Source organism: Schistocerca serialis, chromosome 1, assembly GCF_023864345.2.
Source record: "Schistocerca serialis cubense isolate TAMUIC-IGC-003099 chromosome 1, iqSchSeri2.2, whole genome shotgun sequence".
Taxonomy (NCBI): Eukaryota; Metazoa; Arthropoda; class Insecta; order Orthoptera; family Acrididae; genus Schistocerca; species Schistocerca serialis.
In genome coordinates this window covers 523,267,053-523,287,072 of record NC_064638.1, presented here as the reverse complement: position 1 = coordinate 523,287,072, position 20,020 = coordinate 523,267,053, and the positions used below count along the sequence as shown (strand labels likewise).

The window sequence follows — 20,020 nt, the reverse complement described above, 5'->3', positions numbered from 1 at the left end:
TTACAAGCTTCAAACACATTGGCTTTTGCACACTTCAACTTTTCCAGAAATCCGCTATTTTGCCTTATCGTTTCACAAACTCAAATTTTATTTTCAAGTAACTTCCCTGCGGTATCTACACTGTTACAATAATTATCTGTGTGGAGGTGATGCCACTTTCCATAAGAAGGTGTCAATAGTACCATCACTGTTTTTGCTGAAGGCTGTCCAGTGCTGGAATATATCTTGAATGAGAACATGTATCCCATACTCAAACCACACAGCATCCAACTGAGATTGCCATTTTTTGAAATTTTCAACGGATTGTAAACTTTAAAATTTAACTGTCCATAGCACGGTATTATTCCTTCATTAATTGAGATGTTTTGACTTAGATTAAAAGTTTCTTTAAACTTTTTGTAAAACTAATCAATTATGAATTGCACTTTGAAAAGCCAGTTGGCATTATCCAGTTTATTGTTGCTGCCAGAAAAATGCAAAAATGACAATATTTGTTGGAATCAGTTGCGGGACATTGTTTTGTGAAATATCAGTGTATATATCAAGGGATTCATTGACCAATAATCATCTATCCTTGCATTTTTTATAATTCCCATAAGGATAGCAGGGTGCACTAAGCCTTGTGATACCAATTGAGGAGCTACTCGACCAAATAGTAGTGGCTCCAGTCAAAGAAAACCATCATAAAGACTGGGAGAGCGGTGTGCTGACCACACGCCCCTCCTATCCGCATCCTCAGCTGGGGATGACACGGCAGTCGGATGGTCCTGATGGACCACTTGTGGCCTGGAGATGGAGTCCATAAGGATAGCAAGCCCAATCCATTTTCTAAGTTTTGTTCCTGTAACGTCGGCAGATTTGGTATTTGCAATTTTGACTGTAATACTTGTTGGTTTCATTGCTAATATATTCAAACAGATCATTCCCAACATATAATTCTATGATATCCCTGACACTTTGTGTATATTTGGGAAATATGTTTTGACCCAGAGATCCTTCAAATTTCTTATTGATCCTCGGTAAATCAAAGTTTGACCATGGTGTACTGTCTTCTTCGTCTGATTCATCCGAATCAGTTGACAACCATAGCATTTGCCAAATTCTTCTTGGACCTATGTCACTATCTTCTGATGATTCTGCTTCACTTACACTTTTTGATATCCAGTGTCTTCTTCCCAGTTGGCCAAGTCATCCAGGATGTCGGACAAGACATCCATGCATTCATCGTAAATAATCATATCGTCTCTTTCGTCTGACCAGATGAAAGGGCACAAGTACTTATAAAAACAAAAAACTTGTTGATGTGTGTAACTTATTGTTACCTAAACAAAACACCAACAGAATGTAAAAGATACTAAAGTGCTGTCACCGGCCACTGCATGATACTATGCTCACGACACCACTGTGGTGTTGCAGGACAGCACAGTGTTTAATTATTTGCCATCAGGTGTGAACCATTGATGTAAACTTCCTACTTCTGCTTGGATTCTGTTTGTGTCTTTTTAATACTTTTGGATAGCACTTATTAAATACATTAGAAACATGATTGACAAAGCTGTCAAGAGCTTCATCAATATTTGTAAATTGAGAAAGGAAGCTGGACCATTCTGTCATACATAGTTGTGATCTGAAAGCATTGATTGAGTATCATTAACAATTCTAATGTTTTGCTCTGTGGGCTTTCATGTCTGCTATTTTAACCATATCCCTTCATGATCTGATAGATACATGGTATTAAAAAGCACTCTTTCATACATATTTCTCTCTACAAAAACAATCAGTTTTTGACAATATGAAGTAACTGTGTAGATAAAAAAATCCACTCATCAAGTGGCAGCAAAACACGCATAAAAGAAGGTTACAATTATGCAAGCTTTCACAGCCAGTGGCTCCTTCTTCAGGAAGAAGGGTTGAAGGGGAAGGAAGAGGGATGAAGGAAAAGGACTAGAGAGGTCTAGGAGAAGGGGTAGATTTCAGAAAAGCCACCCAAAACTGCGGGTCAGGGGTCATGAACTGAACGCGATGAGAAGGAAAGACAGATCATTGAGAACTGCACTGGATGAGATATGGATACCTGAGAGCTTAAACATGGAAGACAGGGTAATATACAAGACAGAGATTACTGATAAAACACTATGTATGAGTTAATAAGAGTGAAAAGCTAAGTGCATTGTGCTTAACAGAGGTGGGAGGGGGATGGCAAAAAATAGGTAAGTAAGGAAATTTGGAAATTAGTGGTAAGTTCCTAAAGGACCAAACTGCTGAGGTCATCAGTCCTTAGGCCTACACATTGCTTAGCCTGACTTAAGCTAACTTGCACTAAGGACAACACACACACCCATGTCCAAGGGAGGACTCAAACCTCCATGGATATGTGTGTGTGTGTGTGTGTGTGTGTGTGTGTGTGTGTGTGTGTGTGTGTGAGTGTGAGTGTATACCTGTCCCTTTTTCCCCCTAAGGTAAGTCTTTCCGCTGCCGGGATTGGAATGACTCCTTACCCTCTCCCTTAAAACCCACATCCTTTCGTCTTTCCCTCTCCTTCCCTCTTTCCTGATGAAGCAACCGTGGGTTGCGAAAGCTTGAATTTTGTGTGTGTGTTTGTGTTTGTTAGTGTCTCTATCAACATACCAATGCTTTCATTTGGTAAGTTACATCATCTTTGTTTTTAGATATATTTTTCCCACATGGAGTGTTTCCCTCTATTATATTCATATTAATCAGTTACTTTGACAACACCATGACTTCCTAAAATCATGCCCTAAAATGAGATTCATTCTGTCTGAGATTTTGCCCACCACACCTAGAATAGCTTTCCATTGCCCTCCCAATCTCTGCAAAATTCTTGCCAGACTCTATGCTCCTTCTGCACACATCTCCCTACCCTATAGCTCCTGTCCCTGTGACTGTCACCACTATAAGACTTGCTACCTGTAAAATGACACATGTCATATACCAGCTGTTACGTTAACACTGATTGGCCTTTTACATCGGCATAACTACCACCAAATTATCAGTTAGGATGAATGGACATAGGCAGAGATTGTGTAGTGGCAACACACAATATCCTATGGCAGAGCATGCTCTACAATATGACACTCAAAACCTCAGTGCCTGTTTCAGCACACACATCATCTGGCTTCTTGCACCCCAGAAACCAGTTTCTCAGAACTCTGCAAGTGAGAACTAGGGCTACAACATGTCCTTGGTTCTCACCACCCATCTGGTCTTAATTTATGTTAATTTCTTCTGTCTCAGCATTTCTTTACGGTAACTACTCCTTTATTCACTCTGTTTTAGTTTTCTACATCCTTCATTTTTTTATCTACCTATTTTTTGCCTGTGTTGTTCATAAGTAGGATGCAATGTTCCTTCGGCAATGCAGTATCGTATACAGTGAGTGTTATTTCATGAAACCAGCACTGATTTGGTGAGGGAAACGTTTGTTTCTCCTGGAGTCTCATTATATTCGAAACTAAAATACGCTCTACAATCCTGAAATTAGTGTAATTTGAGGATAATGGTCTGTATTTATGCATTTAGGTTTTCACTCTTATTACTCATACGTGATGTTTTAGCAGTAATCTCTGTCTTGTATGTTATCCTATCTTCCACCTTTAAGCTCTCAGGTTTTTATATCTTGTCCAGTGCAGTTCCCAATGATCAGTCTTTTCTTCTCATCTCATCCGGTACGTGAGCCCTGACTCGCAGTTCTGGGCGACTTTTCTGAAATCTACCCCTTTTGCTAGATCTCTCCAGTCCTTTTTCTTCACCCCTCTTCCTTCCCCTTCAACCCTTCTTCCTAAAGAAGGAGCCACTGGCTCTGATAGCTTGCCTAATTATTCTTTTATGGGTGTGTCCTGCTGCCACTTTCTGAGTGCATTTTTTATTACTACAATCGTATCTCTTTCTATGTTTATTATAACATTGTCCAGACATGATAACTGTCTTGTTGGCTTGTTGTTTGCACAAAACATTGTGTGTGAACTGGGGACATTGAGCAAGTGTAAGTGCTTTGCTGTTGTAAATCTAATGTCAATATTAATATCCCTAAAAAATGAAATTTTATGTTGTTTTGCAAGTGGGAGGTTACTCTGTGTAGTACCTCTGTGAAGACACAAATACTGCTGTCAGGAGTACAGCATACAGACACTATAATTAGTGTAGGTCCTGGCAGGAATGTAGTAGCTGCCTCAAATACACTTTCAATGCAGAAATTATTGTCAAGATTAGTGTATTTTGCTGAAAGATCTTTGCAGATGTGTGTCAAAGTACCTCCGTACTTGTACAGAAGTCTACAAAAGCTTGACTCTGAACAACAGCCTAATGGTTCATACAAAATATAGCTGATTCTTATACAGCCAATGTTCATTAATACATAGAAGAGAATTTTTGCTGTCTCTTAGTAGAACACTAATATTATCTACCTTATTTCTTAAAGATCTGATGTTGACATGCAAAAATACCATAGAGTTATTACAAGATAGGGGGAGATCTGTCCTGTCTGAATACAATTCACTTTGAACTTTTTCAGCAGTAAGTCTCCACACTGATCTTAAAAAAGGATTGTATTGAGGAGGCTGTTGATCCCAACTAATATTCTTTTTTATGTATTTAATGCTTGGGTCATGTTTACTATTATAGAAAAGATTTTTTTGGCTGCTAACTCTGTTTAAATGTAAACCATGGTGGGTCTGAAAGGGGGCATCCATTTCCATATACATTTATCAGACTAATGTTTTTGAAGTGTTTATGTATATTCTCGAACTGTTGGTTTGCTACTGTTATTTCTTGGGCAACACAGGGCCACCATGCAAATCAAACGGTTATGGAATGTTGTAAACAACAACATTGGTATGTGTCAGCAGACCCAGGATATTTCTTATAAACAGCATTTGAGCCACTGATCAACACAATAAAATTGTTAGAAAACAGCTTACTTATTTCAGACAGTTTTGTAAGTTTGTTAATTTCCATAGATGACATACCAGGCTTGATGCATGCTGTTGCACTCACACTGTCACCAAAGATGAATATTTTCCTCTGTGTATCTGGTTTTAAGTAGGCTAGAGATTTGGGTACAGAAATAGTATGGTGGTGTGTTTGCAAGTCCTCATTATCAAGCAGTGTGGGAACATTACTGAGAGTGGCATCACAGAACATTTTAACACAACTTAAGGTCAGCACATTTTTGTTGGTGACATTCACTTTTGATTTCTTATTTGTCTGTCTTTTGGAACAAGTTGAACTATTACACAGAAATTTTAGCATGCTCAGTTTTCTTTTTACTTGGTGGCATAGAGGTTTCCCTAAAACTGATTAAAGAAAAAGCAATCAAAAAAGTAAAAAGAGGCAAATCAATTGCATTACAACAGATGAACCAGTTAAAAGTATTTGGAGATTATTCAAGCCAGTGGAAGATGAAACAGGGGAGAAAAAAATGAACAAGAGAATTTGGCTGGAACAGTTGAAGGCAAAATGTGTGATCCTTTAAATTACTCAGACAATGAAAGTATTAAAGGACAAAATAAGGGCAAATAAGAACACATTAGGCTGGCTGTTCAAGATGATAGGGTTCCCTGGCAAGATTCCATTTACTGGAGAAGTGACCAGGATTAAGGATGATGATGGTGATATTTGTTCATCCTCATATAACTGATACAAAATAATTATGTGTCAGAAAAAAGAGTAGTGATGGTTTTATGAAAATCTGTTTGGTTGGGGAAAACCAAAAGGCAGTGTAGATGTCTTTAAATTTGACAGCAGTCGAAAAATGTCTAATGAATATTAGTAAAAAAATTGAAATTGTTTTCTAAGATTTGTCAGGCATTTTACCATTGCTTGTATTGTCAAGCGCTGAGTGATTTAAGTTATGCCAACAATATTGTGAAATGGATAGTTGCTACTCACCATATGGTGGAGATGCTGAGTTGCGGATGGGCACAACAAAAAGACTGTCAAACACTAAGCTTTTGGCCAGCAAGGTCTTTGTCAGAAACACACACACACACACACACACACACACATTCACACACACTATTGATTCCACCACAAAAATCCATTTTTCAGATAAAATCACTTCAAAATTATCTAGTCAAAGCTTTTTTGGTTTAAATCCTAATAAAATATTACCTAGTATTTTGACACATTGAGTTACAGACAGGCACAACGCAAAGTCCGTTACATGCTAAGCTTTCAGCCAAAGCATTCTTCAGTGAAGAAGGGAAAATGCACAGATTCACACAAGCAGGCACACCTCACGCACATGTGCCTGCTACCTCTGGTTGCTGTAGTCAGATTGCAGCTGTTGAGTAGATGAAATCTTTCATTATACGCAACTGTTGCAGCCCATCTAGAGCAGTCGGATATAGCAGTCATATGTGTGTGAGGTCTGCCTGCTTGTCTGAAAATGTGTGTGTGTTTTCATTTCTTTTACAAAGAAGGCTTCAGCCGAAAGCTAATTGTGTAACAGTCTTCTCCTTGTGCCTGTCTGCAGCTCAGCTTGTCTGTTTCACAGCGAGTGATGTACCCTCTTCATAACTGTTGATATTCCAACCTGGACATTCCACAGTTTGATTTTACCTAGCATTTTGTTTTCTACATCATTTACCAAAGCTCTCAGAAAATTTTTCTTGGACATATTCCATGTTATCCTCAGAATTTCTGACCAGATTATCTTCAGAACAACTCATAAGATAATTGCAAAGTAATTTTATCATCAGTCAAACCACAACTCACCATGTTGATGGACCTGAACCCACATAACAGAAACATCCAAATTCAAAGACCCACAAGATGAAAGAAATATACAAAGTTTTTCACACCATCTGTATATGCTAAAACTGCATCCTCTAATAGCTAGCCCAGAGAGGGAGGAACTTTGAGAATATTTAAATGGAGAAAGGGTAACATTATGAAAGAACTGTCAAAAATTATGGTCAGTGGACTGTTAGCAATAATAAAAAGTGTTTTATAGCAGAACACTTAGAAAATGTAACATATCCACTAATCTACTAAAGAGAATGCCTATGCCACAATTGTCCATCCTCTTTTGGAGTACTGCTGTGTGGTCTGGGATCCCTACCAAATAGAATTAATGGGGTACATTGAGAAAGTTCAAAGAAGAACAGCAGGTTTTGTATTATCATGAAGCAGGGGAGAGAGTGTCACTGACATGATACAGGATGTGGGGTGGACTTCGTTAAAATGATCACTTTTTTATTGCGGGGAAATCTTCTCGCAAAATTTCAGTCACCGACTTTCTCCTCTGAATGCAAAAATATTTTGTTGATGCTGACCTACATAGTGTGAGACAATCACCATAAAAAAATTAGGGAAAACAGAGCTCACAAGAAAAGACATAGGTGCTCATTTTTTCCGTGCACTGTTCGAGATTGGAATAATAGAGAATTGTTGTGAAGTTGGTTTGGTGAACCACGTGCTGGGCGGTTAAGTGTGATTTGCAGAGTATCCATGCAGATGTAGGACAACATAGCCTATATTTTTATGACAACGCCCCCAGCTGCTTTATTCTGTAGCTCGATCACAATGGCACAATGAAATACTGCTTACAAAGAGCAAGATTCAAGTTTTTAGTCATAGTGTGAAGTAGACGTTTATTGTCAGAAAATTTGATGTATTGCCTTGATATGTTTTTTCAGGCCTACTAATCAAATTTTGTGGGCTTCAGGACAGACATTTACAGTTAGGAAACTAATGCAGTGAAACAATATAAGGAATAGAACATTTTTACATATTTTCATTATAACTTGAGATGTTCCTTGAATAACATTTGGTGTTTACACTTGTTAATCAAGATAAACTTTGTTTAAAGACATCGGATGACCCGGAACTGCACAAGCTGCATGAGGATGCCGTGCAGCATAAAGAACTGAATGAAACTCTGTTGTCAATGCTGGCATCGGGTGATCACATCCTCCTCCACAGCCGTCTTACACTGCGGCGACTGACACGAATTGACCTGCGCAAGTCATCAGTGTGTCGCTTCATGATAGGTCAGCATTTTTTTAAAATAAGCATGGTTATACCACAAATATCATAGCAATTCATAGGCTGCTATAATTATAGCATATTTCAGTTGTTCATGAAACATATTTTGAGTTATTGACTTTTACTGGTTACACGGAAAACTCACTCTTTGCCTTTTTAAACCTTTTTTTCTTATTCATGTTGTTTTTCTTGCTTTGAAAGTAATAATTTATTTCGAGCTTCTGTGTGCAAGAAATTTGATCTCTCTTTAGTTACATCTTATAAGCAAAATAATAATCATCATTTTGGTAAGTATGGTGTATCATGTAGATACTTGGGTTATGTTTTCTTTATCCTTCACCTGAGGTAAGAGATGGGAATATTTATCAGACTGGACATGGTATATCTGATATTTTTCTGTAGGTTATGTAAGCATCACAAGAAAGTCAAGTACACTCACCTTTACCATAGAGCAGAAAACAGAGAGTCCTGGGATTTCCATTTATTTATTGAGAAGAAAACAATTTGGTACTAGTGTGGCACACAGAGTTAAACAGTGAGCAGTGACACAGAGTTGATATAGGTAAATCTAACAGCTGACTTCAGTTAACTTATATGAGAACTTGAAACTGTTGTATTTCTAGCATAGAACATGAATGCAAAACACTTGTGTAGCCTACATTGAGTACTGTTCAAGTGTGATTAGGATTCATTGCTCATGGACTAACAAGAGACATTGAGTCAATCCAAGGAAACTAGTGTAGGAAGTTACAGTCAAGTTTGTATGCTGTGCAGCATAAAGAACTGAATGAAACTCTGCTGTCAATGCTGGCCTCTGGTGATCACATTCTCCTCCACAGCCATCTTACACTACGGCGACTGACACGAATTGACCTGCGCAAGTCTACAATTAATGGGGTACAATGAGAAAGTTCAAAGAAGAACAGCATGTTTTGTATTATCATGAATCAGGGGAGAGAGTGTCACTGACATGATACAGGATGTGGGGTTGGCTTCATTAAAATGATCATTTTTTCATTGCGGTGAAATCTTCTCACAAAATGGTGTATCTGCCGCTTCATGATAGGTCAGCATTTTTTGAAATAAGAATGGATTTACCACAAATATCATAGCAAATAGATGACAGATACATAAAGATGAGAAAGCTTAATATCATGCAACAAATTATGTTTAGTAACTGAGAGGTGCAAGGCATGAAACATATATCAGAAAGACTGGTTAGATACCAAAAGAGGGAGAGTATTCATTGCAGTCAACAAAAATTTTGTCTCTTTTGAAGTTGAAATTGAGTTTAACTGAGAAGTTATGTGGACACAGGTAACCAGACTAGGTGAGCTCGGATAAATCATCAGATGTTTTACTGAACACCCAGTTCTGCCATAACAGGCGTAGAATCATTCAAAGAAAGTCTACACACAATAGTGCAGAAACATCCCAATTATGCAGTATTAGTTGGAGGAGACTTTAATCTATCAATTAAAGACTGTGACATGTATGAATTCACTGTGGATGGAATAGACAGACAGTCTTGTGAAATACTTCTGAAAACATTTTCCAAAAACTGTCCTGAGCAGCTAGTTCAATAACCCATATGTAATTGAAACATTCTAGAACTTGTAGCAACAAATAAAACTGACCTTACTAACACATGGATAACTGATCATGATATCATCATAGCAATGATGGTCACTAAAGTTAATAAATCCATCAAGATAGCTAGGAGAGTATTTATGCTGGAAGGAGCAGATAAACAGTTGTTAGCATCTTACTTAGACAATGAATGGACGTCATTTAGTTTCAATATGATGCAAGCAGAGGAATTTTGAGCAAGATTCAAAATGATTGTAAATCATTCTCAGGAGAAGTATGTATTGAGTGAGGGCAGAAAAGACCTACCATCCTTTAATAACAAAATCCAGAAAATGCTGAGGAACCAGGAAGGTCAAAAAAGAATGTTGAAATGTCAATAGGCAAGAGTTAGTAGAAATTTGCACATCTGTAAAAAGACTGATGTGTAAAGTGTGCAACAACATCCACCTCCATACCTTAGCAAAGGATCTTGCCAAGAACCCAAAAAAATTGTGGTTTTATGATAAATCATTAAGCAGGTCAAAGGCTTCTATCCAGTCACTCATCAACCAGTGTGGTATGGCAATAGAAAAATGAAAGCTGAAATTTTAAATTTCATGTTAAAAAAATCATACACATAGGAGGATTGTACACAAGTACCATCCTTGTTCGTAGAAATATTGGAACACGTGAGGCAATACTGACCTTACGACTTATCTTAGAAGAAAGATTAAGGAAAGGCAAACCTACATTTCTAGCATTTATAGAGATAAAGAAAGCTTTTGACAATTTTGACTGGAATACTCTCTCTCAAATTCTAAAGGTGGCAGGGGTAAATACAGGGAGTGAAAGGCTGTTTACAATTTGTACAGAAACCAGATGGCAGTTATAAGAGTCGAGAGGCATGAAAAGGAAGCAGTGGCTGGGAAGGAAGTGAGACAGGGTTGTAGCCTCTCCCCGATGTTATTCAATCTGTATATTGAGCTAGCAATAGGAAACAAAAGAAAAATTCGGAGTAGGTATTAAAAACCATGGAGAAGAAATAAAAACTTTGAGGTTCGCCGATGACATTGTAATTCTGTCAGAGACAGCAAAGGACTTAAAAGAGCAATTGAACGGAATGGACAGTGTCTTGAAAGGATGATATAAGATGAACATCAAATAAAGCAAAACGAGTATAATGGAATGTAGCTGAATTAAGTCGGGTGATGCTGAGGGAATTAGATTAGGAAATGAGACACTTAAAGTAGTAAAGGAGTTTTGCTATTTGGGGAGCAAAATAACTGATGATGGCCAAAGTAGAGAAGATATAAAATGTAGACTGGCAATGGCAAGGAAAGCGTTTCTTAAGAAGAGAAATTTGTTAACATCGAGTATAGATTTAAATGTCAGGAAGTCGTTTCTGAAAGTATTTGTATGGAGTGTAGCCATGTATGGAAGTGAAACATGGGCGATAACTAGTTTGGACAAGAAGAGAACAGAAGCTTTCGAAATGTGGTGCTACAGAAGAATGCTGAAGATTAGATGGGTAGATCACATAACTAATGAGGAGGTATTGAATAGAATTGGGGAGAAGAGGAGTTTGTGGCACAACTTGACAAGAAGAAGGGACCGGTTGGTAGGGCATGTTCTGAGGCATCAAGGGATCACAACTTTAGCATTGGAGGGCAGCGTGGAGGGTAAAAGTCTTAGAGGGAGACCAAGAGATGAATACACTAAGCAGATTCAGAAGGATGTAGGTTGCAGTAAGTACTGGGAGGTGAAGAAGCTTGCACAGGATAGGGTAGCATGGAGAGCTGCATCAAACCAGTCTCAGGACTGAAGACCACAACAACAACCATCCTTTGATGATGATGATGATGTTGGTTTGTGGGGCACTCAACATCATGGTCATTAGTGCCCATACACATTCCAAATCTTTCCATTTCCAGTCTCAGCACTTCCCGAATGATGATGAGATGATGAGGAAAACACAAACACCCAGTCCCTGGGCAGAGAAAATCCATGACCTGGCTGGGAATCGAACCTGGGACCCCATGATCCAGAGACAGCAACACTAGCCACTAGACCCCGAGGTGTGGATCCCATCCTTTGACTGCCACACAGACACCCACGTGGAGGACATAAAAATAGGCATCCCTGACACTGACAACCAACTGAAAGAGTTGAAAAGGAATAAGCTGCCAGGTCTGGATGGAATTCCAATTCAGTTTTACAGAGAGTGTTCTGTGGCATTAGCCCTTTACTTAGCTTGCATTTATCACAAATGTATTAGTGACAAGACACAACTGACTTGAAAAAGAGCAGGGGACTCCTGTACATATGAATGGACCTACAAAATTACAGACCCATACCCTTAACATTGGAATGTTATAGAATTCTTGAACATATTCTAAGTTTGAATATAATATATTTCCTTGAAACAGAAAGCTTCTTTCCACAAATCAGCATGAATGTAGAAAGCATCACTCATGCAAAACTCAGTTTCCACTTTTCTTGCATGATAATCTGTGAACCATGAATGAAGGACAACAGACAGATTCCATATTCCTAGATTTCAGGGTGCTCCATTGCAGACTGTTGATGGAGGTAAGAGCATACAGAATAGGTACCCAGATATGTAAGTGACTCAAAGACTTCTTAACTAGCAGAACCCAGGAAACTGTCCTTAATGACAAGTGTTCATCGGAGAGGAGGGTATCATCCCGAGTTCCTCAGGGGTGTATGAAAGGACTGCTCTACTACCTGTACACATAAATGATCTGACAAATAGGATGAGCAGCAATCAGTGACTGTTTGCTCATAGCAATGTAGTATACAAGAAAGTATCATCATTGAGGGACTGTAGGGTGACTTAGACAGACTTCCAGTTTGGTGTGATGAATGACAGCTTTCTCTAACTGTCGGAAAATATAAGTTAATGCAAGTGAATAGGAAAAAAATTTTGTAATTTTGGAATACAGCATTAATCATGTGCTGCCTGATACAATTGTGTTAATTAAATATTTATACATAATATTTCAAAGCTATGTGAAATGGAATGAGAGCTGGCCACAGAATGAGTCCACTGCCACCAACATACATTTCAGGTAAGGACCACAAATTAGATTAGATTAGATTAATACTAGTTCCATGGATCATGAATACGATATTTCGAAATGATGTGGAACGAGTCGAATTTTCTAATACATGACATAATTAGGTTAATTTAACAACATACTTAAGTTAATATAAAAGACTTTATTTTTTGTGTTTTTTGTTTTTCTTTTTTCTTTTTTTTCTTTTTTAATTATTTTTTTTCTTAATTTATATCTAAAAATTTCTCTATGGAGTAGAAGGAGTTGTCATTCAGAAATTCTTTTAATTTCTTCTTAAATACTTGTTGGTTATCTGTCAGACTTTTGATACTATTTGGTAAGTGACCAAAGACTTTAGTGCCAGTATAATTCACCCCTTTCTGTGCCAAAGTTAGATTTAATCTTGAATAGTGAAGATCATCCTTTCTCCTAGTATTGTAGTTATGCACACTGCTATTACTTTTGAATTGGGTTTGGTTGTTAATAACAAATTTCATAAGAGAGTATATATACTGAGAAGCTACTGTGAATATCCCTAGATCCTTAAATAAATGTCTGCAGGATGATCTTGGGTGGACTCCAGCTATTATTCTGATTACACGCTTTTGTGCAATAAATACTTTATTCCTCAGTGATGAATTCCCCCAAAATATGATGCCATGTGAAAGCAATGAGTGAAAATAGGCGTAGTAAGCTAATTTACTAAGATGTTTATCACCAAAATTTGCAATGACCCTTATTGCATAAGTAGCTGAACTCAAACGTTTCAGCAGATCATCAATGTGTTTCTTCCAATTTAATCTCTCATCAATGGACACACCTAAAAATTTGGAATATTCTACCTTAGCTATATGCTTCTGATTAAGGTCTATATTTATTAATGGTGTCATACCATTCACTGTACGGAACTGTATGTACTGTGTCTTATCAAAATTCAGTGAGAGTCCGTTTACAAGGAACCACTTAGTAATTTTCTGAAAGACAGTATTGACAATTTCATCAGTTAATTCTTCTTTCTCAGGTGTGATTACTATACTTGTATCATCAGCGAAGAGAACTAACTTTGCCTCTTCATGAATATAGAATGGCAAGTCATTAATATATAATAAGAACAACAAAGGACCCAAGACTGACCCTTGTGGAACCCCATGCTTGATAGTTCCCCAGTTTGAGGAATGTGCTGATCTTTGCATGTTACGAGAACTACTTATTTCAACATTCTGCACTCTTCCAGTTAGGTACGAATTAAACCATTTGTGCACTGTCCCACTCATGCCACAATACTTGAGCTTGTCTAGCAGCATTTCATGATTTACACAATCAAAAGCCTTTGAGAGATCACAAAAAATCCCAATGGGTGGTGTTCGGTTATTCAGATCATTCAAAATTTGACTGGTGAAAGCATATATGGCATTTTCTGTTGAAAAACCTTTCTGGAAACCAAACTGACATTTTGTTAGTACTTCATTTTTACAGATATGTGAAGCTACTCTTGAATACATTACTTTCTCAAAAATTTTGGATAAAGCTGTTAGAAGGGAGATTGGACGGTAATTGTTGACATCAGATCTATCCCCCTTTTTATGCAAAGGTATAAAAATAGCATATTTCAGTCTATCAGGGAAAATGCCCTGTTCCAGAGAGCTATTACACAGGTGGCTGAGAATCTTACTTATCTGTTGAGAACAAGCTTTTGGTATTTTGCTGGAAATGCCATCAATTCCATGTGAGCTTTTGCTTTCAAGCAAGTTTATTATTTTCCTAATTTCAGAGGGAGAAGTAGGTGAGATTTCAATTGTATCAAATTGCATAGGTATGGCCTCTTCCATTAACAGCCTAGCATCTTCTAATGAACACCTGGATCCTACTATATCCACAACACTTAAAAAATGATTATTAAAAATATTTTCAACTTCTGACTTCTTGTTCGTAAAGTTTTCATTCAATTTGATGGTAATACTGTCTTCCTCTGCTCTTGGTTGACCTGTTTCTCTTTTTTAATATTCCAAATTGTTTTAATTTTATTATCAGAGTTGCTGATTTCAGACATGATACACATACTCCTGGATTTTTTAATAACTTTTCTTAATATAACACAGTAGTTTTTATAATTTTTGATAGTTTCTGGGTCACTACTCTTTCTTGCTGTCAGATACATTTCCCTTTTCCGGTTACAAGATATTCTTATACCCTTAGTAAGCCATGGTTTGTTACAAGGTTTCTTACGAGTATATTTAACTATTTTCTTGGGGAAGCAGTTTTCAAATGCATTTACAAAAATGTCATGAAATAAATTATATTTTAAATTGGCATCAGGTTCACGGTAAACCTCATCCCAGTCTAACTGCTGTAGGCTTTCCCTGAAATTTGCAATTGTTAAGTCGTTGACTGAACGTACTACTTTGGAGGACTGTTTAGTATTGCTGAATGGAGCTATGTCATATATTGTAACTAGCTGTGCACCATGATCAGAAAGACCATTCTCAACAGGCTGAGCATTTATCTGGTTAAACTTATCTTGGTCTATAAAGAAGTTATCTATCAGTGAGCCGCTATCCTTTACCACCCGAGTAGGAAAATCAATAACGGGTGTCAAATTGAAAGAACCGAGTAATACTTCAAGGTCATTTTTCCTATTACCCTCTTTCAGAGAATCTACATTGAAGTCCCCACAAATAATAATTTGCTTCCCCCTGTATGACAGATAGCACAACAAGGAGTCCAAATTTTTCAGAAATAGATGAAAATTTCCTGATGGGGACCTATATACAGTTACAATTATAAATGTGCCTTTATTTAATTTAAGCTCACAGGCACATGCTTCTATATGTTTCTCTACACAAAACTTTTTTGTTTCTATACTTTTTGCACAATGATAACTTTTGACATATATGGCAACTCCTCCTTTCTCCATATTTTCTCTCATTACATGTGCAGAGAGCTTATATCCACTTACATTTACCTTATCCATATCAGTAACAATGTGATGCTCAGACAGGCATAGTATATCTATTTCATTCTCAGCTTCTAAATCTTCTAAACAAACCAGAAGCTCATCTACTTTATTCTTTAAACTCCCAATATTTTGATGAAATATACTTACATTATTTTTAATTATACTTTTATGAGAACCTTTCCTTATTCTAACATTTGCAGTACTCTCCTGGCTGAGTTTCTCATTGTGCTTAGGCCTAGTTCCTATACCAGTGGTCACATGGTGTTCAGAGAGGCAGATTATGTCAACTGGGTTGGGTGACTTTAATTCATCAATGCAATTACCTAGGACTGAGATACAACTTGGTGGAGATAAAATTTCTGGTGATTGGTGAAAATTTATAATTGATAGCTGTGATTGGTGATCAAATGTGCTAGAATTGTGCTGTTTAATTTCTTTCCTAAACTGAAGATTTGTTTCAATCCTGACCTCTCGTAGAACTTGACATCTTTCTGTCTTACCTATCCTAAAAAAGGTGCTGCTCCAACACCTGTAACCACTGGTATTTTACCATTCATGGCAGTGCTTCCCCCCCTTAAATTTCCTGCTATTACCCCAGCCAGTTTCCCCTTCCCTTTCCTGTTGAGATGTAGGCCGTGCCTGGTATAGTCCCACCTACTGAGATAATCAACAGGAACCACACCAATGTGAGCCCCCGCACCTGACCCAAGCAGCTGTTCCAACTCCAAATTAACTCTCCCAACAGAAGAGTTCAAAAGAGGCCGGTCATGGCGTCTCAGGACAGATACAAATTCAACATTGGTGTGTCTCGATGCCGACACAATCTTTACCAGGTCACACTCTATACTGTACCCAGGATCTCTGTCGATGCTGTTCCCTGGCCCTCCCACAATAACCACGGTGTCTTCCCTGGTAAATCCTTTACAGAGTGAACCTAAATCCTCTGTCACCTGATCCAGACTAGCACTTGGTTTGAAAAAAATTGTGACCTGGTATTCTGGTCCTAATTCCTCCTGCAGAAGTTGGCCTACACCTCTGGCATGAGAACTGCCTAACAACAAAACTTTCTTCCTTTTCGATGACTTTCCTACATTCTTTTTCAATTTCCTATTGAAAGTTTGTTGTGTCCTGTCTACACCTGCCTCTGCTTGAGGCTCATCAGTTTCTAACTGAAGCAACAGGTCAAACTTATTTTTGACATTCACCACAAAACTGTCAGACTTAGTTCTAGGCCTGTTCCTTCTGCTACCTGTTGCCACTTCCCACCTCTCTTTGCCCTTCTCCCTCCTTAACCTGTCCAGATCTTCCCTAGCCTGATCTAGCTCAGCCTGAAGGGCAGCAATTTTCCCCTCCTGTTCCACTATCTTCCTATCTCTGCTGCAAATCCTACATAACCACTGATGAGCCTGATCCACTTTCCCAACACCCACGCCACTGCAGTCCCCCCAGTGAAAAAAACTACTACATCCATCACACCAAACCCCGGAACTAACAATTCTACGGCAAGTCAGGCACTTCTCACTCATGGCAAAAATAATACTTTAGCTAGAATAAGTCAATTAAATTACCGAAAATCAAAAAAGACGTTACAATAATTAAGCCTATTCACAAATGTATATAAGCAAGTTTCTGATTTAAAATTCCACTGTTTTTCTGAGATCTGTATTAAAACAATGAAGGTATACGCTATTTATTATATATTTCACTCGATGGAATGAAAAAAAGGACAATTAAACGAGATACTTTAACTTTGATTCTCCAAAAACGTTACGAGAATTAGGCCTATAAACAAATGTATATAGGCAAGTTTCTGATATAAAGTTACGTTGTTTTTCTGAAATCTGTATTACAACAATGAAGTTATACGCTATTTACGGTAGTTTACTTATTTGTTACCGAGAAACTAGTTAAATTACCGTGAAACAAGAAACAAACACGTTTACAAAATTTAAGCCTAAGCGCGACTTCGCGAAGTTACGATCTTTTCGTGTTTTCTGAAAAAATACGCAAAGAAAAGTCAAACCTTTAATGGCAAGACTAAACGATACACTAATGCACGTATTTAATTTGTTGTCGGCCTTAAACTAAATTATATTCCTGTCTAAATCACTTAACTTTCTGGAAATGGTTTCTGGCGTCACTTACTCGGCGGCCATCTTGGCTGTCTCCCAAGGACACGATAAGAGATCTGCCTCTGCCATACACCATATGGTGACTTGCAAGATGTGGATATAGATGTAGATACAGAAAGCTGTGGTCATGTGTATGAGAGCTATACTTGTGTGAATGTGTGTGAGTCTTCAACACTTGATGAAGGATTTAGTCCACAGACAAACAAATGATCACAATTTCAGAAAATTTGGATGAGGTATTTAAGAGAATGAGCTTCATAAACTGAGCAAGTCTATAACATGTTAGTCCACATCTGGCCCTTATACAAACAGTTATTTGGCTTATAATTGGCTGATAGAGTTGTTGGCCATCCTCCTGAATAATATTGTGCCAAATTCTGTACAATTGGCAATTGGATATTATATCATCGAAATTCAGAGCAGTTTTGAAGGCCCTGCCTGTAATGCTCCAAAAGTTCTCAACTGGAGGGAAATCCAGTGACCTAGCTGACCAAGATAGGCATCGACAAGTACATGTACAAGCAGTAGAAACTCCCATTATCTTTTTGGAATGAAAGTCCAGGATGGCTTGCCATGAAGGGCAACAAAATGGGGTGTAGAATATTACTGATGTACTGCTGTGCTGTAAGGGCCCCTTTGATGACAAACAAAGAGGTCCTGCTATGAAAAGAAATGGCAGGCCAGGCCACCAGTCCTGGTTGTAACCAATGAGCTGTCTTTTTAAACAGATATATTTAAGCAGTCTTTTTTATCTCCCTGGCAATTTATTACACAATTTTATTCCTCAACAGAAAATGATGTTTTGAGCTTTTTGTTTGATTTTCCTTAGAAATTGTAACTCCAGGACTAGTTCTTGTCTCATATTTATTTGTTAAACTATTATGGAAATACTTACTAATGTGATATGCACAAAAGATCTGAAATGCACAACAGATTGATAAATGTACTCAGTTAGTGCAGTACAGATACCCATTTTTTTAAACAGTTCTTGACAAAAAGGAAATCCAGGGGCAGTGGGGGGGGGGGGGGGGGAGGGAGGGGGAGGGAGGCTGTTATTGGGCTGCAGTTCCCCCCTCCCCAGAATAATATTTCTTTCCTCTAGAGAAAGAGAGAGATTCTTTGCAACATAGGTTTCAGACCTAACAGTCTTGAAAATTTTCTTGCTGTTGTAGCTGGTATTCCAATAGATTAAGAAAACACCTTTGTTTACCATAGCAAATTTAGAGTCAATTGCATTTCAAAAAATGAAAAAGGTCTTGGCATAGTCTTCAATGACTATATAAATTGGGAAGAACAGATTGCAGCACACAGGAAATCTCTCTTCTGCTTACATGCAATCCCCAAATTTAGAAAAAAATATTTTCACCCCAAATCAAACAAAAATTAGTCCAGTCTTTAATCCTGCCAAATGTTTACTACTGTGATAACATTCATCATGGGACAAATAGTGAAAACTTTAGATGACTTGTGTTAGCTATGAACAATTGCATAAGATATGTGTGCAACATTCAGTTCTCTGATCATATTGGCCCTTCCTATATTCAGTTAGTTTGGATACAACGGAATAGGTGACATGATTTTCACTGGTCTGTTTACTTAATTGGATTCTCAGCCACTGGCGTCTTCAGTACCTCATCTCACATATCAAATACTTATCATCATTCCATGACTGCAATACTAGATTGGATACATTCATCATCTTGGCTATATCTTTATGTAACACTAAATCTTTTTCCCTCTCCATCTCCATTTCACAGTAAGACTGTAAAACAAATTACCCTGACTGAATCTCATCCAAAACCACTCTGCATTCCAGAGAAGATTAAAGCTTTCTCTTTTATCATCAGTGTACCTTTCCTCTTGGTGTGTCACAGCCATTTTCCTTCTGTCCAACAGGGATTCAGTATATTTGTCACACTGTGTTTTCTTTCTTCCATTTCATTTGCTTATCTTACTATATTCTAGTCTGAACTGCCAGAAATGGCAGTCGTGTGTGTGTGAGGTGTGTTTGCTTCTGTGAATGAATGTGAATGTGTTTTCTTTTCTAAAGAAGGCTTTGGCTGCAAGCTAAATCATAACAGTCATTTCACTGTACCTGCCTGCAACTCAGCTTGTCATCTTTATGGTGAGTAGCAATATATCCATATTATTTCTCATTCTTCCTTCAACCAGTCAGCTTCTTCTCCACATTGATTCTTTCTGTACAGTTGTCACATACTTCTGTTAAATGTTACTGCTCACATTTAACAAGGGTGTAATGAGGACATTGTTTAATATTC

At 37.7% G+C, this 20,020-nt stretch overlaps 1 protein-coding gene across 2 annotated transcripts in view; it reads left to right on the top strand.

The window, feature by feature from the left end:
- LOC126474501 (ionotropic receptor 93a) overlaps positions 1 to 20,020 on the top strand; it is a 198,241-nt gene that overhangs the window by 146,070 nt on the left and 32,151 nt on the right. For both annotated transcript variants that reach the window (XM_050101977.1, XM_050101971.1), the window contains exon 13: positions 7,832 to 8,012. In XM_050101977.1, the coding sequence (XP_049957934.1) occupies positions 7,832 to 8,012 (181 nt within the window). The remainder of the gene's footprint in view (positions 1 to 7,831; positions 8,013 to 20,020) is intronic.